At 47.8% G+C, this 19,794-nt stretch overlaps 1 protein-coding gene across 6 annotated transcripts in view; it reads left to right on the forward strand.

Annotated features, from left to right (window-relative positions):
- FAM168A (family with sequence similarity 168 member A) overlaps nucleotides 1-19,593 on the forward strand; it is a 155,010-nt gene extending 135,417 nt beyond the window's left edge. For 3 of the 6 annotated variants that reach the window (XM_077926884.1, XM_077926885.1, XM_077926886.1), the window contains 6 exons: nucleotides 3,784-3,909; nucleotides 11,489-11,631; nucleotides 12,742-12,916; nucleotides 16,132-16,212; nucleotides 16,706-16,836; nucleotides 18,838-19,593. In XM_077926884.1, coding sequence (XP_077783010.1) covers nucleotides 3,784-3,909; nucleotides 11,489-11,631; nucleotides 12,742-12,916; nucleotides 16,132-16,212; nucleotides 16,706-16,818 — 638 coding nt within the window. In that variant the 3' untranslated portion in view covers nucleotides 16,819-16,836; nucleotides 18,838-19,593. The remainder of the gene's footprint in view (nucleotides 1-3,783; nucleotides 3,910-11,488; nucleotides 11,632-12,741; nucleotides 12,917-16,131; nucleotides 16,213-16,705; nucleotides 16,837-18,837) is intronic. The other 3 variants (XM_077926889.1, XM_077926887.1, XM_077926890.1) reach the window with 3 other exon arrangements.
- Nucleotides 19,594-19,794: the final 201 nt, after the last annotated feature.

The following is a 19,794-nucleotide window of genomic DNA, read 5'->3' on the forward strand; positions in this document are numbered from 1 at the left end:
CCTAAAAGAAGCACCTTCTCTGGACCTTCGCCAGGTACCCCCCACCTTCTGAAATCAGGTGGTCAGGGATAGGGCCTTCTCTCTGGTGGCCCCTCCCCATTTGTGAAATACCCTCCCTGGAGAGCCTATGAGACTCACTTTAATGACAGAGTGCCAGGTTGAAACATTTTTTTAAATGTGCTGAGCATTTGATGGATCATTTGTTTTATTACTACTCATCTGCTCAGTTTTAAGGTAGGCTTTAACGGGTGGGGCAGAATTTTATTTTTGATGTTTCATTCATTTTTATTCTTTGCAAGCCATACAAACCCCCCCCCCCCACAAAGCTGGAAGGCAGGACATAAATTTTAAGTAGGATGAAATGCAATGAATTCATATTTCGGATGACTGCTGTTCACAAAGGGCAGCTTCACACATGCACGTTTGTTGCACGATCGCTGCAAAAGCAAGCGATAACTTCCATTTGTGAACGGGCAATCCCAGGAGATACACGTAGGAGACGCATAGGATTTACACGTCGCCTCAGATGCCATCCTTTCCAGCGGCCTCAGCTGAGCAGCCAGTCATGAAACGATGGGCATGCAAACTGCATGATCAAACCACAGTCCTGAAGCAAAAGCTCAAGGTTTTGCCCCTCGCGTTCTTCAGTGTATGGGAGGTCGTTTTGCCGCGGAGGATAGCTGGCTGAAAACAAGGCTGGGGGGGAATTCGAGTCTTTGCTTTGTGCATGAAAGGACAGCACAGCCAGTCAGAAAATTGAAAGCAAAACACGCACACACCCTAGTGGATGAATGCACCAGTGCTTGAATTGCACTCCAGGGAAGCCTACAGCCAAGGAGAAGATTGTATGCAACAACAACAAAAAGGTGGCATTTGCACAAGCAACATCCTGACCACAATCACAATACTGAGGGATGTGCTTTCAGCGAGGAGGGTTGCATGTCCCAGACACCCTCTGCTGGGAAAATGTTATACCCCTCTGTAAGCACATCGCTCAGGAGCAGCATCTCAGCTATGTTCACGTTCACTGCAAAACACTAACGTTTCAGAAAGGCGCTCAGTTATTAGCCTTTTTTCAAGATTCTCAGAAGCCAGAGCCATACCTTTTCCCCACTATATATTTCCCTCCGTCTGTGTGCAAGCACGGCCTTGAGAAGAGCTCAAAAAGCTTTGCCGACAATAGAGATCAAACCTGTGGAAAGCCAGCTTTCGCTTACGTCTGCCTCAGTGAACGAAGGAGCGCTCCCTTCCACTTCTCGTGACCCCACCTTCTCAGAGCTGCCCACCTTGTCCCTAACCTCCTGTTTCTCGCACCCCTGTTGCATCTCCCCACCAGCACAAAACTGCCCATGGTGAAAAGCCCAGACCATTAGCGAATCCACTACTGTTGGGGAACACAGAAGGGTGGGAGGAGGTATGTAGAAATAAGTAGGGCATTTTTCCAGAATTGCACTGTCCATTACGGCTTCAAAGGGGATGGACGCGCCATCGTTCAAGTAGCAGTTTAGAAAGATAGGAGAAGAGAGGCAGTGAGAAGGATCGGGGGGCGTGGGCGTTGCTGAACATCGCTTTACGGGTGCTGCTTGGTTGTTTCTGTAAAATGGCTACCGTATTTTTCGCTCTATAAGGCACACTCCCCCCCCCCCTAAAAAGTAAGGGGAAATGTGTGTGCGTCTTATGGAGCGAATGCAGGCGGGAGGCTCTGCTCAGCGCTCACTTTAAAGAGTCGTGTGGAGCGTGTGTGCAGCGCTTGGGGGCTTTTCCTGAGGAGGGAGAAGGGCAGCCCAAGGGAAAAGCCCCCAAGAGCTGCGCACACACTCCGCGCGCTCTTTAAAGGGAGCGTGGCTCTTGAGGGAGCCTTAGCCGCGCGCAGCCTCTCGCGGGCAGGGGATGAAGGATCCCCTTGCCCTGGAGAGGCTGCACACAGCTATCCCATAAGCCAGGACAGCTTGGCTTCTGGGATTCAGATTTTTTTATTCTTGTTTTCCTCTTCCAAAAACTAGGTGTGTCTTATGGTCTGGTGTATCTTATAGAGCGAAAAATACGGTGCTTCACTGTTGCGTTATTCACCCATTTCCTACCATGACATTGATAAATATTCTTATGCCAAGTATGAAGTTTCCTTTTGCAAAATCATACCATTGGCCCATCTATGCTTCAAGCCAGAAGTGGACCACATTTTTTTTCCTGTTGGGGAGAGGGGGGGGACACATAGTAGCTGGGGACCAGGCTGGAGTCAAAAGTGGATGAGGCACCTCTTTTTTTTTCCTGCCCCCTCTGTCTCCTCTTCCTCCTCTCTTTCTGCTTTCTTTCCTCCTTTCTGCTACCACCTCCCCTGCCATTGCCCCGCCCCTTGCCACCCTTGTGAGATTGGGCCAAGGGTGGCCTGTATATGTTGTAAACAAAAATCTGCCCTTTTTTCCCTTATGGGGTATCCAAGAGCCCATATAGAGTCCTTACATAGGTTCCCTATTGGTAGGAGAAAATAACAGAGGCCAACAAGAGAATATTGAGAAGCAAAGCAGCTAGTAAGTCTGATCTTTATTAAACTGTTGCAACAGGGTCCCCACTCACCATATGAAGGAGGGAGGAGGAACCCAGAACAATGGTGTGCAATCCCTTATATAGACTTTTGAAATTGCCCACCCGGAGCCCAAGACCACCCCCAAAAACATCATACATACATCATAGAAGGGTTGTAGCTCAAGACCACCACCCCCATATATATTATACCTACACCACAGAAAGGGCGGTCTACAGCAGAAATCTGAGTGCTTTGTTTACCTCCTGTCTGCCAGGTTACCTGTTTAATGGTCACTTGATTGGATTGCCTGGGGAGCCTGGCCAGTTTTTGTAAGGATAAATACTTAGTTCCTGAGCCAGGTCACAGGCTCCCACCCTATTCATATCTTAAATGTGCCCTTAAGACAGGATTTGTGAAGGAAAACACAATGGGGAGGCTTTTCCATTTTCCTTTGACCTTGCAGAGAGAACATTTGGTCAGTTTGGGAATCAAAAATAGCTTCAGGTCGGTCTTCCTGTGCTGATCTATGTACATGCTTGGTTGGTACAATTATATCTAAGACCTCGAAATTCCTATCACATATATCCCGGGGACCACAGGTTGCTCACCTGTGCTTTCAGCGGAGATGCCAGCACCCAAAACTGGCATCATCACATTGTAGGCCTTGCTGCTTCTCCTTCTCCGTGTTCCCAGTGGCTGCAGGAGAGGCGATGGATGGGCCCCCTCCATGTCAGGAAAGGAATTCTTGTGATGGATAGAAGCGGAGAAAAAGAGAGCGAGAGAAGTGCAGAGGAGAAGAATAGTGTGAAGGTGGGCGAGGAAGTAGCTGACCTGCCCAACCGTCTCTTCCTTTTCTCAGGGTCCACTTTTGCAAAATATTCTGTATCTCCCTCCTCCCACCACAGGCAATTAGGCAATTTGAGCCAGCGAAATACCCCCTGCGTCCCAGTTTCAGATCCCCACTTCCTAGACAGCCTCAAATCAGCCACAACCTTTAATTGATGCCTCAGACAACTGCTTCTAACAATCACCTGCTGTGTAAGATAAAATTATTTCGAACCAATCTCTCAGAACAGGTTCGGCTGTCCCTTTATATGCCTTATGTCTCCGCAGCGAAGGGGACGGCTGAACTTCACAAAAAAGTGGTTTTGGGGGGTTTGGTTTTTTTTTTTACAGTGGATGCTTGCACCTTCTTCATTGTGTTTGCCCCCTCGCTGTTTGTCCCATTTGTAACATCTTCTCTTCTGTCTTCACTCAAGCGACACTTCTGATGAAACAGGCCTGGCCTCAGACATCATCCTCTTGTGCCACCGAGGGTACCTTTCACCTCCCAGTCGACACTGGGACCGAGAACAGAACTTACCAAGCTTCATCAGCCGCATTCAGTAAATAGAACTTTATACTTCTGGGGATTATTTTTTTCCTGGTGGTTTTTCTTTCTCTCTGTGTGTGTATGTCTGTGTTTCTTTCTTGATTTGGGAGGGGGTTGTATTGCCTGCTTTGCATTTATTATTTCTATTATTATCATTATTATTATCATCGTCGTTATTATTATTTTTGCAATTAGAGTTGCCAGGTCAGGAGCTCAAGCCTGAGACCTCCCAGGTCACAGCATGCTACAATCAGAAAACACATTACAGTGCTACCTCGGGTTATGAACTTAATTTGTTCCAGAGGTCCCTTCTTAACCTGAAACCGTTCTTAACCTGAGGCGCACTTTCGCTAATGGGGTATCCCGCCGCACCGCCGGCGTGCGATTTCTGTTCTCATCCTAGGGCAGAGTTCTTAACCCAAGGTACTATTTTTGGGTTAGCGGAGTCTGTAACCTGAAGCGTCTGTAACCCGAGGTACCACTGTACAGTTATCAAGCCCCCTCCTCCCATTTTGGAGACAGGAAATCGGTTTTGTTTTTTTGTTTTTAATAGTTTTTAAATAGTTTCATTCACTTTGAGGGGCTGTATGGGGTGAGTGGAGCCCAGCACATTAAGGCTGAGAGGGGGCAGTCCTCACATTGCTGGACTCCAGCTTCCATCTGTCACAGCCATCGTGGCTGATGGTTAGGGATGAAGGTAGTCGAATAACTTCTGGGAGTCCACAGGTTCCCCCCCAGTACATGAAGGCTTCATTACTACTGTGCAGAAGAGAGCCCAGGACGCAACAACTTTTGCAGATGCTTCAGGGCTTGGCTAATGTAGCCCAGGCTGTGTAATAAACATAAATCTGCCCTTATTCCCTTATGGAGGACACAAGAGCCCTTATAGAGTCCTTTGCAGGTTCTCCATCGGTAGGAGAAAATAACAGAGGCCAACCAGAGATTATTGAGAAGAAAGGAGCTAGTAAGCCTGATCTTTATTGAACTGTTGCAACAGGGTGTTTGCTTCACACTCAGGAGGAGGAGGACCCCGAACCAAGGTGTGTCCGCCCTTATATAGACATTTTAAATTGTCCGCCTTGGAGTCCAGGACCACCCCCAGAAACGTCATGCATACATCACAGAAGGGGTGTAGCCCAAGACCACCACCCCAGATACATCATACCTACATCACAGAAGAGGCGGTTTACAACAAAAATCCGAGTGCGTGGTTTATCTCCTGTCTGGCAAGTTACCTGTTAATGGTTACTTGATTGGATACCCTGGGGAGCCTGGCCAGTCTTTTGTAATGACAGATACTTAGTTCCTGAGCCAGGTCACAGGCTCACCCTATTCATACCCAGACATACCCTTAAGACAGGATTTGGGAACAAAAAAACCAATGAGGAGGCTCTCCCACCTTCTCCCTCCTTGCAGAAAAAACATTTGGTCAGTTTGGGAGTGAAAATGGTTTCAGGGCGGTCCTCCTGTACTGCTCCAGACATGTGGTCCACACATCTATGTATCGGCTTGGTTGGTACATTTATGAACTCTCTCTCTCTCTCTCTCTCTCTATATATATATATATGATCTTTTTTTTTTTAATTTCAGCTGCTCAACCCACCCAAAGATTTGCTGTATCATTTTGTACCGGCTGAAGTTCTCTTAAATAGGTTGTCGTCTTTGGGTTGGTAGCTGCATACACATACAGATTTGGGCTCGTTCCCAGAGATTTGTAGGGTAGAAGACACACAGTGCCTCTGTGGCAAGACTCATCTCAGTAGCTTGTAGTTTATCAGCTTTTCTGTAAGCCTGTGCAGTGCGCTGTCAATTTGAAAACGGACCTGCTTGCACTTCCTCTGGGTTTTTAAGCTGTGGGTTGACGGTGATCCAAGCGAGGTGTGCTCCTGTTTTCTGGGGAGTTGCGTTCGTGTGTGTGTTGGTCGTGGTTATTGGGTACAGTGCAGAGGAGGACGTTTCTGGGAGTTCTGGTCTGAGAGATTTGTGAGATTCTGGCTTTAAACTGGAAGGAAGCTTTCAGTTGAGGTAGAAAAATTGGGGCTTGGCTTTTGCTGCCCATCTCCCCAAAGGACTGATTCCCCTAAGTCCATGATGGGTCAGAGATGAATGGATGGAAGCGGGATCCAGAGAAAAGCAAGGCAGATCTTTATTTTTCTGTTGCAGCAGAGTTCCCTCCCCTCCTTGCAAGAGAGACCAAGAACAAAGTGTGCAGGAACCTTTAAAGACTTTGAATTTGCCCAACCCCTTAGCCAGAGACCACCCAAAAAGCATCCCACATACATCGCAGGAGGTGGTCTCCTTTGAGAGTGTTGCTTCTCTCCTGTCTGTAAAGGCAAAGGGACCCCTGAGCATTAGGTCCAGTCGTGGCCGACTCTGGGGTTGCGGCGCTCATCTCGCTTTATTGGCCGAGGGAGCCGGTGTACAGCTTCCGGATCATGTGGCCAGCATGACTAAGCCGCTTCTGGCAAACCAGAGCAGCGCACGGAAATGCCGTTTACCTTCCCGCCGGAGCGGTACCTATTTATCTACTTATCTACTTGCACTTTGATGTGCTTTCGAACTGCTAGGTTGGCAGGAGCAGGGACCACCCCGTCGCAGGTATTCCAACCGCCGACCTTCTGATTGGCAAGTCCTAGGCTCTGTGGTTTAACCCACAGCGCCACCCGCGTCCCTCAGTCTGTCAAGGTACCTGATTGCATTAACTGTGCAGCCTGGCCATTCCTTTGAGAAGGTAAATACTTTGGTTCCAGAATCCCTTATTTACAAACTTACACCTATTGATAGACTGCTTAGCTTAAGAGAAACTTGCCAGGCTGGATTTGGCCCCTACATTCCAGGCAGTTTATTAACTGGATTTGCAAGTGAAAAGACAACTGGAAAGCTTTCCCCATCTCCTTCCTCCTCCTGCAGAAGAATATTTGAGGTCATTTTGGGAGAGTCAAAATGGCTTCAGGATTGTTCTGTTTGTGTGTTTGTGGTGTGAGGGCACCCCAGATTTTTACAACACCGTATTGCTGTGATTCAGATCCCAGAATGGTTTGCCCGTGGTGAGATCCACGTGGCGCTCAGTCCTATGAAGAATGCAACATGGATTCTGTTTCTCAGGCGTTGCACGTTCAGTTTAGGGTTGCCAGACGATAGTGGTCTTGGAGCTAGATTGATCTTCTTCTTCTTCTTCTTCTTCTTCTTCTTCTTCTTCTTCTTCTTCTTCTTCTTCTTCTTCTTCTTCTTCTGTGATCACTCATAGCCAAGTAAGATTGTCTTCCATGAACACGGTTTTAACAATGAGTCCGTAAGTGACTGTGGAGGCCAATTCTGGATCCACACGTCCTTCCACAGTGGCGACATAGGTTTCCAAGCAGGAGCTGATCACGGTGAGGGTTTGCCAAGTGTGCCTTCCTCTTAGCACATTTCTCACTTGCATCCTGAGTTTTAGTGTCTTCAAAGCCCAGGACACCTTTGGGGAAGGCTGTTCTCCAACTGGAGCGCTCGCAGGCCAGTGTTTCCCAATTGTTGGTGTTTATACTACATTTTCTAATTACCAACATGGTAAGCCTAAACTGGCTCCCATCCAGATAGCTTTTAACTATACTTGGACATTTGGTTGCCAATACAACCTTAAGCGGTCTTTCTCCCGCACCCACCCCTAAAAACCCATTGTTTGCTAATTATTCTCTGCGAGACAACCTTCCTGCGGTTTTGTGTTGACGTCCCAGATTGCTCTTTTCAGGCAGGGTTGCCGCTTTCTATTTTTCTGCATGTTTGCAAAGAGCAAGTCCTTGCTCTGTTTTTAATAGGAGCCGAGCAGATGCAAGGCTTCTGTCAATAATGCAAATGGACCTGTAGAGAGAGCAGAGGTGCATACAAAGCTATCAGAGAAATCTCTGCTAGGCTAAGGTGACCTTTGGTGATACAGGACAGCCTAGTCTCAAGTGCAAGGAGTGCAAGAGATCAGAGATCTCCCTTCCCTACTCGCTCAGCTTGCTTTGAACTCTCCCCTGCCACTTTGACCCTGTTCAGCAGGTGTGGCTTCTTAAATCTGAGTCCTTTGTCTAAAAGGAGCTCCTGTTAATTTCAGGTGTGAAGGAGGGAATAAGGCTGTGTGTTTGCTTTGCTTACAGGCTAAGGCAGGACCAATTAATGACTCTGCTTGCAGCCTCCTCCTGCCAAGTCTGTGTGCCTGGAAACATAAGTGTTGGAAGGGTGCCTGCTTTTAATCACGCAGAGTCTGCTGCCGACAAAACCCGAGTCCTCAAATAATAACATTGGGTGGCATGCCTGTTGTACCTGGAAGAAAACATCATGTCAAATGCCTCTGCTAGCTGGCCTGCGCTCACATGCCCCAGGCCACCTGGAGCAGCCCTTGCAATATTTATTTATTTAGAAAACCGACCCTCCCCTCCAGTTCATTTGCTTCCATCAGTGCAGAGTGCAATAATAAAAAACGAACCCATTCAACAAAAGAAATGAAACAGCGCTGTGAAAATGGAAGCAGTGGAACAATGTGCCTTCTCTCTCCTTGTGGTCTGCATTGCATGGGTTGAAATTATGAATGGGGGTGGTGGTTGGTGTATGTGTGTGGTTTGAATGGCCTTGGTCCAGTATACCTGAAGGAGCGTCTCCACCTCCATCGTTCAGCCCGGACACTGAGGTCCAGTGCCAAGGGCCTTCTGGTGGTTCCCTCAGCGTGAGAAACCAAGTTACAGGGAACCAGGCAGAGGGCCTTCTCGGTAGTGGCACCCGCCCTGTGGAACGCCCTCCCATCAGCTGTCAAGGAAATAAGCAGCTATCTTATTTTTTAAAGACTTCTGAAGGCAGCCCTGTTTAGGGAAGCTTTTAATGTTTAATAGATTATTGTATTTTAATATTATGTTGGAAGCCGCCCAGAGTAGCTGGGGAAACCCAGCCAGATGGGCAGGGTATAAATAATAAATTATTATTATTATTATTATTAGAAATTCAGAATACGGTAGCCCACATCTTGATTTGGTTTCATTGGGGAATAAGTGGGATGAAAGAGAATCGTTAACTTCTAGCAAGTTTGAGGACTCGCCTCTCTCCTCATCCTGGATTCCAGTAGTGTTGGCAAATACCTGTCCCAGGAATGTGACTGAAGAGTGGTGTGGAAATACTTACGATAAATAAAATAGCAGGAATGGTAGTTTGGCAATATCTGGGCCAAAGGTTCCCCTCATTTTTGTGGGAACGTTCAGGGATACAGGAGAGGATATATTATCTGATTATAGCCTTTTCCAACTTGTATTAAGAAGTTCACAATTTAGCAGAGTAACATTCCTCCTTTTAAACTTGCAGCGGATGTGTTTGCTCAGGCTCGCTAAAGCCTCTATAATAACTGTTCTGGTATTTTCCCCTTATTCCCTCATAAAAGATAAGACACAACACAGTCTTCTATAAAAGTATAAAAAGGTTTACTCACATATCATTCTGTTCACAGTAGGATCCCAGAAGGCAGACTTAGTTTAGAAAAGTAACATATACCTAGAAACTATCTCATAATAAGGCAGTCCCTTTGTCCTCTCTTGGCTAGAGCCAAGAGAGCATCTTTGGCTAAGCAGATGTTGCTTCTTCGATGCATATAGTCAAAGAGAGAGAGATGGCTGCCCTGCCCTGTGCTTTTGTCGTTACCTGCACAGGTGAGGCCACGCCCACCTCTAGTCACATGCAGAGGAAGTCTGTCGCAGCCCAGAAGGAAACAGGAAGTTTACCTGCTGGCTGGACAAACATTCCCCATGTGTAAACATGTTCCCTCTAGGAATGTTGTACTTGACTGCTCTTGTGTTTCACATCCCACAATTTTTTGAGGGGGGTGGGGATGAGGGTGGACTCAGGAGAGAAGCTGTGCAGCTCAGGCACAAGCCAGGATCCCAAGAAACACAAAGCCTAGAGCCTAGAGATTTGGTTTTTTCATCTCATGCTGCTCACTAAATGCTCTTCAAACTGTGAAGGGAGGAGGAGATCTGAAACTAGTTTGTGATATAGCATGGAGCCTACGGGGCAAGCGGGGAGATAGGAGGGAGAAGCCAAACATTGCACCTGGGCTAGCACAAGCTCCCACTGTTAGCCTAAGCAGTCTTTGGATCCTAGTAAATACGTTTTGGTTGTCATTGTACTGAAAAAACAATGCTGAAAGCTCAATGCCCGAGTGCTCCGCTCCAGTCCTGGCTGCATGTGGAGTTGCACAAAATCCCACTTGCAAGCCTGGTAATCACCGAGGTTCTGATCCTGCCCCTGTTCTGCCACTCGATACACCATTATTTGACCTTTGTTGTGTTAACCTCCGTATAAACCCCATGTTGTGCAGAGAACTAGCAGCGGCACCCACTCTGGGTTCCTAAGTGGTTTTTGCCTTGTCTTCTAATTATGTCGCTGATGGCACACACTGCAACAGATGCTTTGTTAAATACCTCTGTCTTGGAATAGCCCACTCAGTTCGTTCCAGGATGCTAATAGCACCTCCCTGACAATGTGCAGCTGCGCTCAGGGAAACACTGCCCCTGTTCTCATGCCCGAAATCTCAAAATTGGTTTGTTAATGCTGGATCTGACTCTGAGGTCAGTGAAAAGGAAGGCAATTATGTGCCTCTTGGAGGAAATTACTGTATTTGCCATCTGTTTCCTGCAGTTCAGCGTTCTTTCGCCTCCCTATCAGATTTTGGACGAATTTTTGCATTTGCACAATTGAGCACATAATGGACATGAACTGGACGCCTTCGTCACCCTCCTGGGGGGGGTGTGGAAAGCAACACTTAGCTAATTTGGGGCACGTTTTCAAGTCCGCTTAACTTTTGTTAGCTGCTGTATTGCTGTGAAACATCATTTTGTGCTTTGGGCCTCTTTTTTTAAGAACAGTAACAGTCGCATTCTTATGGGTGCAGCAGTTGCTTTTGGGGCTGTTTGGAATGAGACCTGCCTCTTTCTGAGAAAGCCAGAAACATTGCTTAACCTCCCGGATTGACGGGCCTTGCTTTTTGTTTCTCTTTTATATATATAAAATTATACACTCCATACATCTTAGTTACATCTTATTTCTCTTTTTGACTTCCCTCAGTTTGTCTGTAAATCCTTCATATTTTTACTTTTTCCACATTTCTACCTTATTATTTATATTATTACTGTAAATTCCATCCTATTTTTTAATAGTTATTTTAACATTTTCATCACAGAGCTTCATTAAAACTTACAAACGTTATCTGATTATCACTTAGTTTTTGCAAGTATTCAATAAATTTTCCCCAATCTTCTGTAAATCTTTGATCTCGTCAATTTTGGATCCTTCCTGTCATTCTATCCAGTTCTGCATAGTCCATCATTTTCGTTCTCCATTCTTCTGTTGTAGGTAATTCCTCCTGTTTCCATTTCTGGGCCATCAGTATTCTTGCTGCTGTCACTGCATATAAAAATAGCTGCTTTTCTTTCTTGTTTATCTCGTTACCTGTAATGCCTAGTAAAAATGCTTCTGGTTTCTTAACAAATGTATATTTCAACATTTTCTTCAATTCATTATATACCATTTCCCAAAAGCTTTTTACCTTCTTACATTCCCACCACGCCTTGCTTTTTGTTTCTGAACAGGGTATACCGCTGGAACGCCCTACAAGGTCCCTCCCACCCAGAGCAACAGCGCACCTCCTCCCTATTCTCCATCACCAAATCCTTACCAAACCGCTATGTACCCCATCCGAAGTGCCTATCCGCAGCAGAACCTGTATGCCCAAGTGAGTACAACCGGCAGCCGCGGCGATGTCAAACAGCAAGAACAAAAACAAGAGCCTAAAAGCGACCACTGTTTAGTAACTCGGCTGATCTAAGCGTAGAAAACGAAATTTAATTTAACTGGAAAAATCTGAATGTTCTATGTCATGCCTAAAACACTGTGATTTGGTGGACCTCCCTTGGGAAGATGCAGTGGTACCTCGGGTTAAGTACTTAATTCGTTCCGGAGGTCTGTCTGTTCTTAACCTGAAACTGTTCTTAACCTGAAGCACCACTTTAGCTGATGGGGCCTCCTGCTGCTGCTGCCGTGCCGCCGGAGCACGATTTCTGTTCTCATCCTGAAGCAAAGTTCAAAGTTGCTTCATCCTGAAGCAAAGAACTATTTCTGGGTTAGTGGAGTCTGTAACCTGAAGCGTATGTAACCTGAAGCATATGTAACCCGAGGTACCACTGTATTCTGTAATGATGGTGCCATCATTAAGAGCATAAGAAGAGTGCTGTTGGGTCTGAACGGAGGCCCAGCTAGTCTAGCATCCGTTTATCACAGTGGCCATTCAGATGTCTCTTCTGGGAAGCTCTTAAGCAGGAACTAAGGCAAGAGCCCTCTCCCCACCTGTAATTCCAAGTACTGAGTCCTTGGCGGTTCGAATCCCTGCGACGGGGTGAGCTCCCGTTGCTTGGTCCCTGCTCCTGCCAACCTAGAAGTTCAAAAGCACATCAAAGTGCAAGTAGATAAATAGGTACCACTCTGGCGGGAAGGTAAATGGCGTTTCCATGCGCTGCTCTGGTTCGCCAGAAGCGGCTTAGTCCTGCTGGCCACATGACCCGGAAGCTGTACACCGGCTCCCTCGGCCAATAAAGCAAGATGAGCGCCGCAACCCCAGAGTCGGCCACGACTGGACCTAATGGTCAGGGGTTCCTTTACCTTTACCTTAGACATTCCATCGTTGCGCCCGTAACCTCAGTTTAAGGTGCCATTTAGCTTCTAGCTTTCCTACTTCAATTTCTAGCACAGCTGTGTTGTGATGGTGTGTCCTACAACGTTGCCGATTTTTAAAAAAGCCAACCTCTGCTGAAATGTGGTTCTCCTCCCCTACCCGCTTTCTGAACAGGGAGCATATTATACACAGCCAGTGTATGCGGCGCAGCCTCATGTCATCCACCACACCACCGTGGTCCAGCCAAACAGCATCCCGTCTGCTATTTATCCAGCTCCCGTGGCTGCCCCAAGGACTAACGGCGTGGCCATGGGGATGGTAGCTGGGACCACCATGGCAATGTCAGCAGGTGAGAACTAAATGGAAATAAACCGTGTCCTGTTAACCCTTGCGGTAGAACAGCCTTTGCCAACGTGGCGCCTTCCATGCGCTCCCTGTGGGACTAGAGCTCCCATACCATGTTGGGCAAAGGCTGCAGTACAGCTTGTATGAAACCAGAACTGTGTTGTCCTGTTTGCAACTCCTAAACTGTATTTGCGGATCTGTCTCTGTCTGCCACAGTTCCAGGACATTGCGGGGAATTTGGATTTCTAAGCATCGCGCCTTTCGGCTAAGCGAAACCCTGCCCAAAGTTTCTTTTCTTGTGGCTGTGAAAATATTATTGGAAGGCTGGCAGCCACATGAGGCCTCTGAACCTGGAGTGGGCGGCAGAATAAGATTTCCAACAGTTGGGTGTCGGACCTAAACTTTCTGGACTCCTCTTGTCTCCCCACGACTAGTAAAAAGGATAAAATTATAAATGATGAGAAGGGCTGCTAATTCTGTGGAATGGCATCTCTGCCACCAGCCAGCCCTTAAGCCCATTTCAGCTGTTTCTGCCCCTCTTTCCGGAAGGATGGGCCTGGAACCAGGACAGCTGCCAGAACCAGAACTCACCGCACACAAGCCTATTAAAAGTTCATCAGCTTGCCACTTTGGGCTCCAGGTTTGGCTGAAAAGTGGGGTGCTGACACGTCAAAATCATCCCCTTTAAAAAGCAGAACAGATGATGTGAAATTGGGAGAAATCGTGCCGGTGCATTTGATTGCTACAAAATTTATTCGGCTCGCAGGATTTAGCTTTTCCGAGTGCAGAATTCAGATAGGCCCCGCTGACGGGAACCGCTTCCTTCTAAGAGCTTCTTCATGCCTGCTGCCGAGTCCCTCTTGCTTTGCTCCCAGTCCTGCACGGAACTGTAATAAACCAAAGTTCTCCCAATACACCACCCAGTGGCGTAGCGTGGGTTGTCAGCACCCGGGGCAAGGCAAGTAATTTGCGCCCCCTAACCCGTGGATTTTAGCACTCCAGTGCGAGTGCGCCCCCCCCCCCCGATGTTGCGCCCGGTGCGGCCGCCCCCCCCCCCTGTACCCCCCACGCTACGCCACTGACACCACCAGGTCACCTTTCCTGTTAGGCTCTTTGTTTCAACAAAGCGAGGCATTTCGCTCTGCTGGCACTCTTTGATTTGCTTGCCGTGCCTTCATAGAGTTTTAAAGTTGGAAGGGACTGTGGAAGTCATCTAGTTGACCCCATCAATCAGTGAAGGATGCTGCAGCTACAGCATCCCTGACAGGTGGCTGCCCAGCATCTGCATGAATGCCAATAATAATAATAATAATAATAATAATAATAATAATAATTTATTATTTGTACCCCGCCCATCTGGCTGGTTTTCCCCAGCCACTCTGAGTGGCTTCCAACAAAGATTAAAAATACATTAAAATGTCACACATTAAAAACTTCCCTGAACAGGGCTGCTTTCAGATGTCTTCTAAATGTCAGATAGTTGTATTTCTCTTTGACATCTGCTGGAAGGGCGTTCCACAGGGCGGGCGCCACTACCAAGAAGGCCCTCTGCCTGGTTCCCTGTAGCTTTGCTTCTCACAACGAGGGAACCACCAGAAGGCCCTCGGCGCTGGACCTCAGTGTCCGGGCAGAATGATGGGGGTGGAGATGGTCTTTCAGGTCTACTGAGCTGAGGCCATTTAGGGCTTTAAAGGTCAGCACCAACACTTTGAATTGTGCTCGGAAACATACTGGGAGCCAATGTAGGTCTTTCAAGACCAGTTTTACGTGGTCTCAGCGGCCGCCCCCAGTCACCAGTCTAGCTGCTGCATTCTTCATTAGTTGTAGTTTCCAGGTCACCTTCAAAGGTAGCCCCATGTAGAGCGAAAAGCAGTAGTCCAAGCGGGAGATAACCAGAGCATGCACCACTCTGGGGAGACAGTCTGCGGGCAGGGAGAGTCTCAGCCGGCGTACCAGATGGAGCTGGTAGACAGCTGCCCTGGATACAGAATTGACCTGCACCTCCATGGACAGCTGTGAGTCCAAAATGACTCCCACGCTGCACACCTGGTCCTTCAGGGACACAGTTACCCCATTCAGGACCAGCGAGTCCTCCACACCAACCCGCCCCCTGTCCCCCAAGAACAGTACTTCTGTCTTGTCAGGATTCAACCTCCAGTGTCCAACTGATCTTGTTTGACCTTGCTTGCCTTGCTACCCTCAGTGTCAGTTCATTGGCTAGAACATGCTGCCTTGCAGGGCAGGAGGTGGGATTGGCCCCCACAGTGTCGGTGGTCTTTCCAGGCTGGAATGAGCAGCGTAGAGCTCATTTGGAGTCCCTCAGCTAGGAGAACAAGCCAGGGTTCACCCAGCACCACAGTTTCCCGGCTGTCAGAAAGAGCAGCCTTGTGCAACAGAGAGAAAGCTAGGACCCTCCCTGACATCCCTGTCCTGATGGAGAGATGGCGAGGCAGGTTTCTGTTCTGAAAGTGCCCTGTCTGGGGGGTAAGTAGATGGAAGCTGAGAATTGACAGCCAAGCGACCCTTTCAAAAGCACTCTTCCCATTTGCGGGGAAACAGCAGCTCTTGAAACATCACCTGCAAACCTAATAATAATAATGATGATGATGATGATGATAATAATAATAAATTTTATTTATATCCAGCCCTCCCCAGCTGAAGCCAGGCTCAGAGCGGCTAACAACAATAAAAGGAACACAGCATTCTAAAATCAATTCATTTTAAAATCAATTCAAAATCAAATTAATGGCAACCATTGGGCTAGAGTTCTGTGAGGATTACCAAAAGACTGTGCTTAGGCCAAAGGCCTGGTGGAACAGCTCTGTCTTGCAGGCCCTGCGGGAAGATGTCAAGTCCCACAGGGCCCTGGTCTCTTGTGACAGAGCGTTCCACCAAGTCGGGACAAGTACTGAAAAGGCCCTGGCCCTAGTTGAGACCAATCTAACCACCTTGCGACTTGGGGCCTCGAAGATGTTTTTGTTTGAAGACTGTAAGGTCCTCCATGGGACATACCAGGAGAGGCGGTCCCGTAGGTACGAGGATCCTAGGCAGCTTGGGGGTGGGCAGGACAGCACTCTGCAAAAAAAAAAGAAGGGGGAAAAGAAAAAAATTGAAATGTACGCACTTTGTTATGTCTGATTTCCATCACTAATTGTGCAAAAATGCCTGAGACCAGCAGGACGGTTAAGCTGAAGTAAAATGGCCTCCTTTATCTGCCAGCTCCTGCCCCGCCCCCTCCTCCCCCAGTGAAGGTCTATTTGTTTGGTTACAACTCGGGTGCAACTTGGCACATGGTCGGAGGTAAGGGATCGGATATTCTGCATGGCCTGTGCCCAGGGATTTCATCTGTGCCATGCTGCATCCTCGGGCGTCATTCCCCAAGTTGGACCCCGAAGGGCAAGATCAGCCGCCCGCCAGCCCCACAGGAGGAAAGACCTTTGTGTCCCACAGGCCTGCGGCTGCTTCTGCGGTCTCCCCACCCCACCCTCCACCAAGCCCAGGAGCTTAGTCCACAGGTGTGCGAACGCTTGCAAGGGATTCGTGCCAGAGAGCCAGTCATACAATCGTAGGATTGTCGAGGGGGAAGGGAGGCCCAGGGTCATCTATTCTCGACCCCCAACCCGCCCCCGCAATGCAGGAATCACAGCCAAGCCAAGCCGCACGTGCCAGGGAAATGGTCTCCCACTTCCTCCAGGGCCCTGGGTTCAGAATCCGCTTCTGACACCTGCTTGAGGGGCCGGGATGCAGCGCCTTGTGCCCCCCTCCCGCCTGACCCCCTCTCCTTCTGTTGCAGGCACTTTGCTGACCACCCCTCAACACACTGCCATCGGGGCACATCCAGTCTCGGTGCCAACCTACAGGGCACAAGGGACCCCTGCCTACAGCTACGTACCTCCACATTGGTAATCCCATTGGCCAAGCCACGTAAGTCGTTGCGAACGCTTGCAGGGACACCCCCAATGTCGCGGGAGGTGGGGGCTGCATTTGGAATACTTCTCTAGAGGCCACTCGGCCATAAGCTGATGTCTGAGATCGGAGTCCCAAAAGGCAACTTCCCCAAATAAGACCAAAAGTCCAAAACGCAACATTCGCTTTTTGTACTTGCATCGTGGGCTAAGGTTGAAGTCAGGAGCCAGCTTTGAAGTGGCTTCTCACCAGGGTGGATTTGATTTAAACCAAATCAATTGAAATCACGATTGAAATCACTACAGTGGACGCTCGGGTTGCGAACGTGATCTCTCCATAAGAAATCCAGTTGTAGCAGACTTAACTTAAATTTACAATAACTTATAATAAGACTAAAACTCAACACTAAGCATACTATGTACAGAAACCACACCAGAAGGGAGAAGGAAAGAGAAGGAGGCTCTTGCTGGCATTACTATTATAGTCAGCATGACCTTGACAGAAAAAGATAACAGAACCAGTTTAACCCCGCTGTACTCAGCTTCTCGGAAGGAATAACCCAAACATCACAAACCTTCTGCTTGTTTCTTTCACACAGAGAGGCTTCCAGAACCCTCTTGAATTAAGTAGAATAGGAAAGATCTCTGCACACTTCTGTACTAAGAAATGCAGACTGACAAGAAGATCACATTGGCTTTGGAGAGGAGAGGACCTGGACGCATTTGTGTGGGGTGTGTGCACTCGCTCGCAAACACACGAAACTCTTCCTCCTGGATAGGGTCAATTTTTTGCCGAGAGAAAGGAGCGATGGCAGGATTGTTTCTTTCCTTAGAGAATGGAAACGGACAAAAGTGTTACAGGCCAAAATTCTTCCATCTGCATCAGTCGGAGAGGTTTCCGACTGCTGCCACAAGGCGCATCAGTCAGAACAGGACCTTCAGCAGAGGAGGGCAAGGAAGACTTTAACATGAGGCAGCAAAACAGGCAGGAGGAGTTAAATATAAGCTCCCTCTTACCAAGAGATCTTGCGTTCAGGTCACAGGTTCTGTTCCTCAACCCAGCTTAGAAGAGATTCTGCTCATTCACCTGCCCCTTCAGCTTCTGATAGGAGTGCATAGGTGAGTCTGATCTGAAATATCAGAAGTTAGGACCATTGAATGGTGGGAGCTGGCAGAGTGCAGCCCGCCCCCTGTGCGTGACCAGCCACCGCAGTCTTCCTCCTAAGTGCCCACTCTCCCTTCCAAAACTGCAGAACAAAGAGGGCAGATCCAGATGTCATACACAGGATGGAAATGGATGAACACCTGTAAATTTTCTTCCTAGCAGCATCGGTATTGTGGCTCACCCTACGTTCCCATCTAGCAAACAGGTTGTGCAGGTTTTTGCCTTTTCTTTCAATAAAACCTGCACAATCTGTTTGACCGGAGGCGCGACTGTGGGATGAAACAAATACTTGTGTGGTGGCAGGATGGGACGTGAATCCTCTTTCAGGCAGCTTTCTAAAGAATCCCACCGTTCACAATTGGGTAATACTTTTCGTAACCCCAAGCCCCTTCCAACACCCCCACAAATAAACCTGACTCTTTTGTTGTTTCTTAAAAAAAGCCTTGCCCAACGGTGAGTTTGGGAGTTGTAGCTTCGCTATAGGAGTGGGGAAACCATGTTTGCTTGCCTTCAAAATTATGGTGTCTCCAGTTGCCACATGGAAACTCATAACCATAGTTTGATCTTGGGTGTGAATTTGCAGCACTGTCCTAAATGCTTCTGTTCTTCTGGCAGACCACAACTGACATGCAAAATTCCTCTGAGGTTGTTAAATTGAGCCTCCGCACAGAGATGCACCAACTTAGCTGGGGTGGGGACCCAGTCTCGCAGGCAAAGTCGACTGGGTGCAAGAGTGAAATCTGTTAAATGCTGGGTCCCTGATGGGAGAGATGTGAATCCAGCCTTGCCTGTCTCTTTGCGTTGCTGCTTCTAACTTCCGTCCTATTGTTTTCTTTCTCTCTCTCTTTCCGGCAGATCTGGAGTCAAACATTGTATGCAACAACTCAAGTCTTACATGGGTGCTGGAGCAACTGTCCCAAGGCACCAAGTCTGTTAGCAAGAACACAAACAAAAGAAGTGCAAGGGTCACTTTATGCATTCTGTAGGGTTTAATTTTTTAATTCCTTTTTTTTTTTAGTTGATTTTGTAAAAGCCACTTCCCTGCCATAGCCCCATTCTCTCGCTGCCACCGCCTTTCTCCTCTCGTCTTCCCCCACTCAGAATTGCTTCATGCCACCCACAGATGCTGAGCAATATTTGTGCTTTTGAATCCCCCTCTTCCTCCCCCAGTCTTCACCTTCCTCTCTTCCCCCAGTTCCACATCGCAAGTGTCTCCTGATCTCATGCATTTCATCCAGAGTCTAATTTTGGTTTTCTTAATACTAGCAAAAATGATTGACTGGTGATGTTCAGGGTTTCTGAGTGGCAAAAAAAAAGCACAGTGCTGGCAGGCTAGCAGGCTTCTCCCCCTCCCCCCCCTTTCCAGTTCCATTAATATCTACCTACCTATCTGTCTATATCTGTATCTTCAATTGTTCCATCTTCCACAACATGACATGGGAAAATTGGCGTCTTCCAGATAAGGTGTCGGAATTAGATTTACAGTTCATTATATCTGCGTTGAAACGTGGAGCTCATTCCTTCATTTACAGGAGCAGGCAAAAGGATGAATGGCGTGTCGGGCCACCCCCACCCCTCGTGTCACAGGAAGCAGGGAAGCTGCTAACTATTCAGAGTTTTTTTTTAAAAAAAAAAACACCACCTGGGTTTATTTTTAAATTGTGACGTCCCCCTGTCTTCCCCTGCTCCACAGGAAGAGGAAATGGGGGGTGGACTTGCATACAGGCATTGAACCTTAAGTGAGCAAGAGTCATTCTGTTGGCGTTTATGGCCATCTGACCGTGTTCTGGATTCAGAGAGGAGAATGATTGA

Source organism: Podarcis muralis, chromosome 4, assembly GCF_964188315.1.
Source record: "Podarcis muralis chromosome 4, rPodMur119.hap1.1, whole genome shotgun sequence".
NCBI classification, from domain to species: Eukaryota; Metazoa; Chordata; class Lepidosauria; order Squamata; family Lacertidae; genus Podarcis; species Podarcis muralis.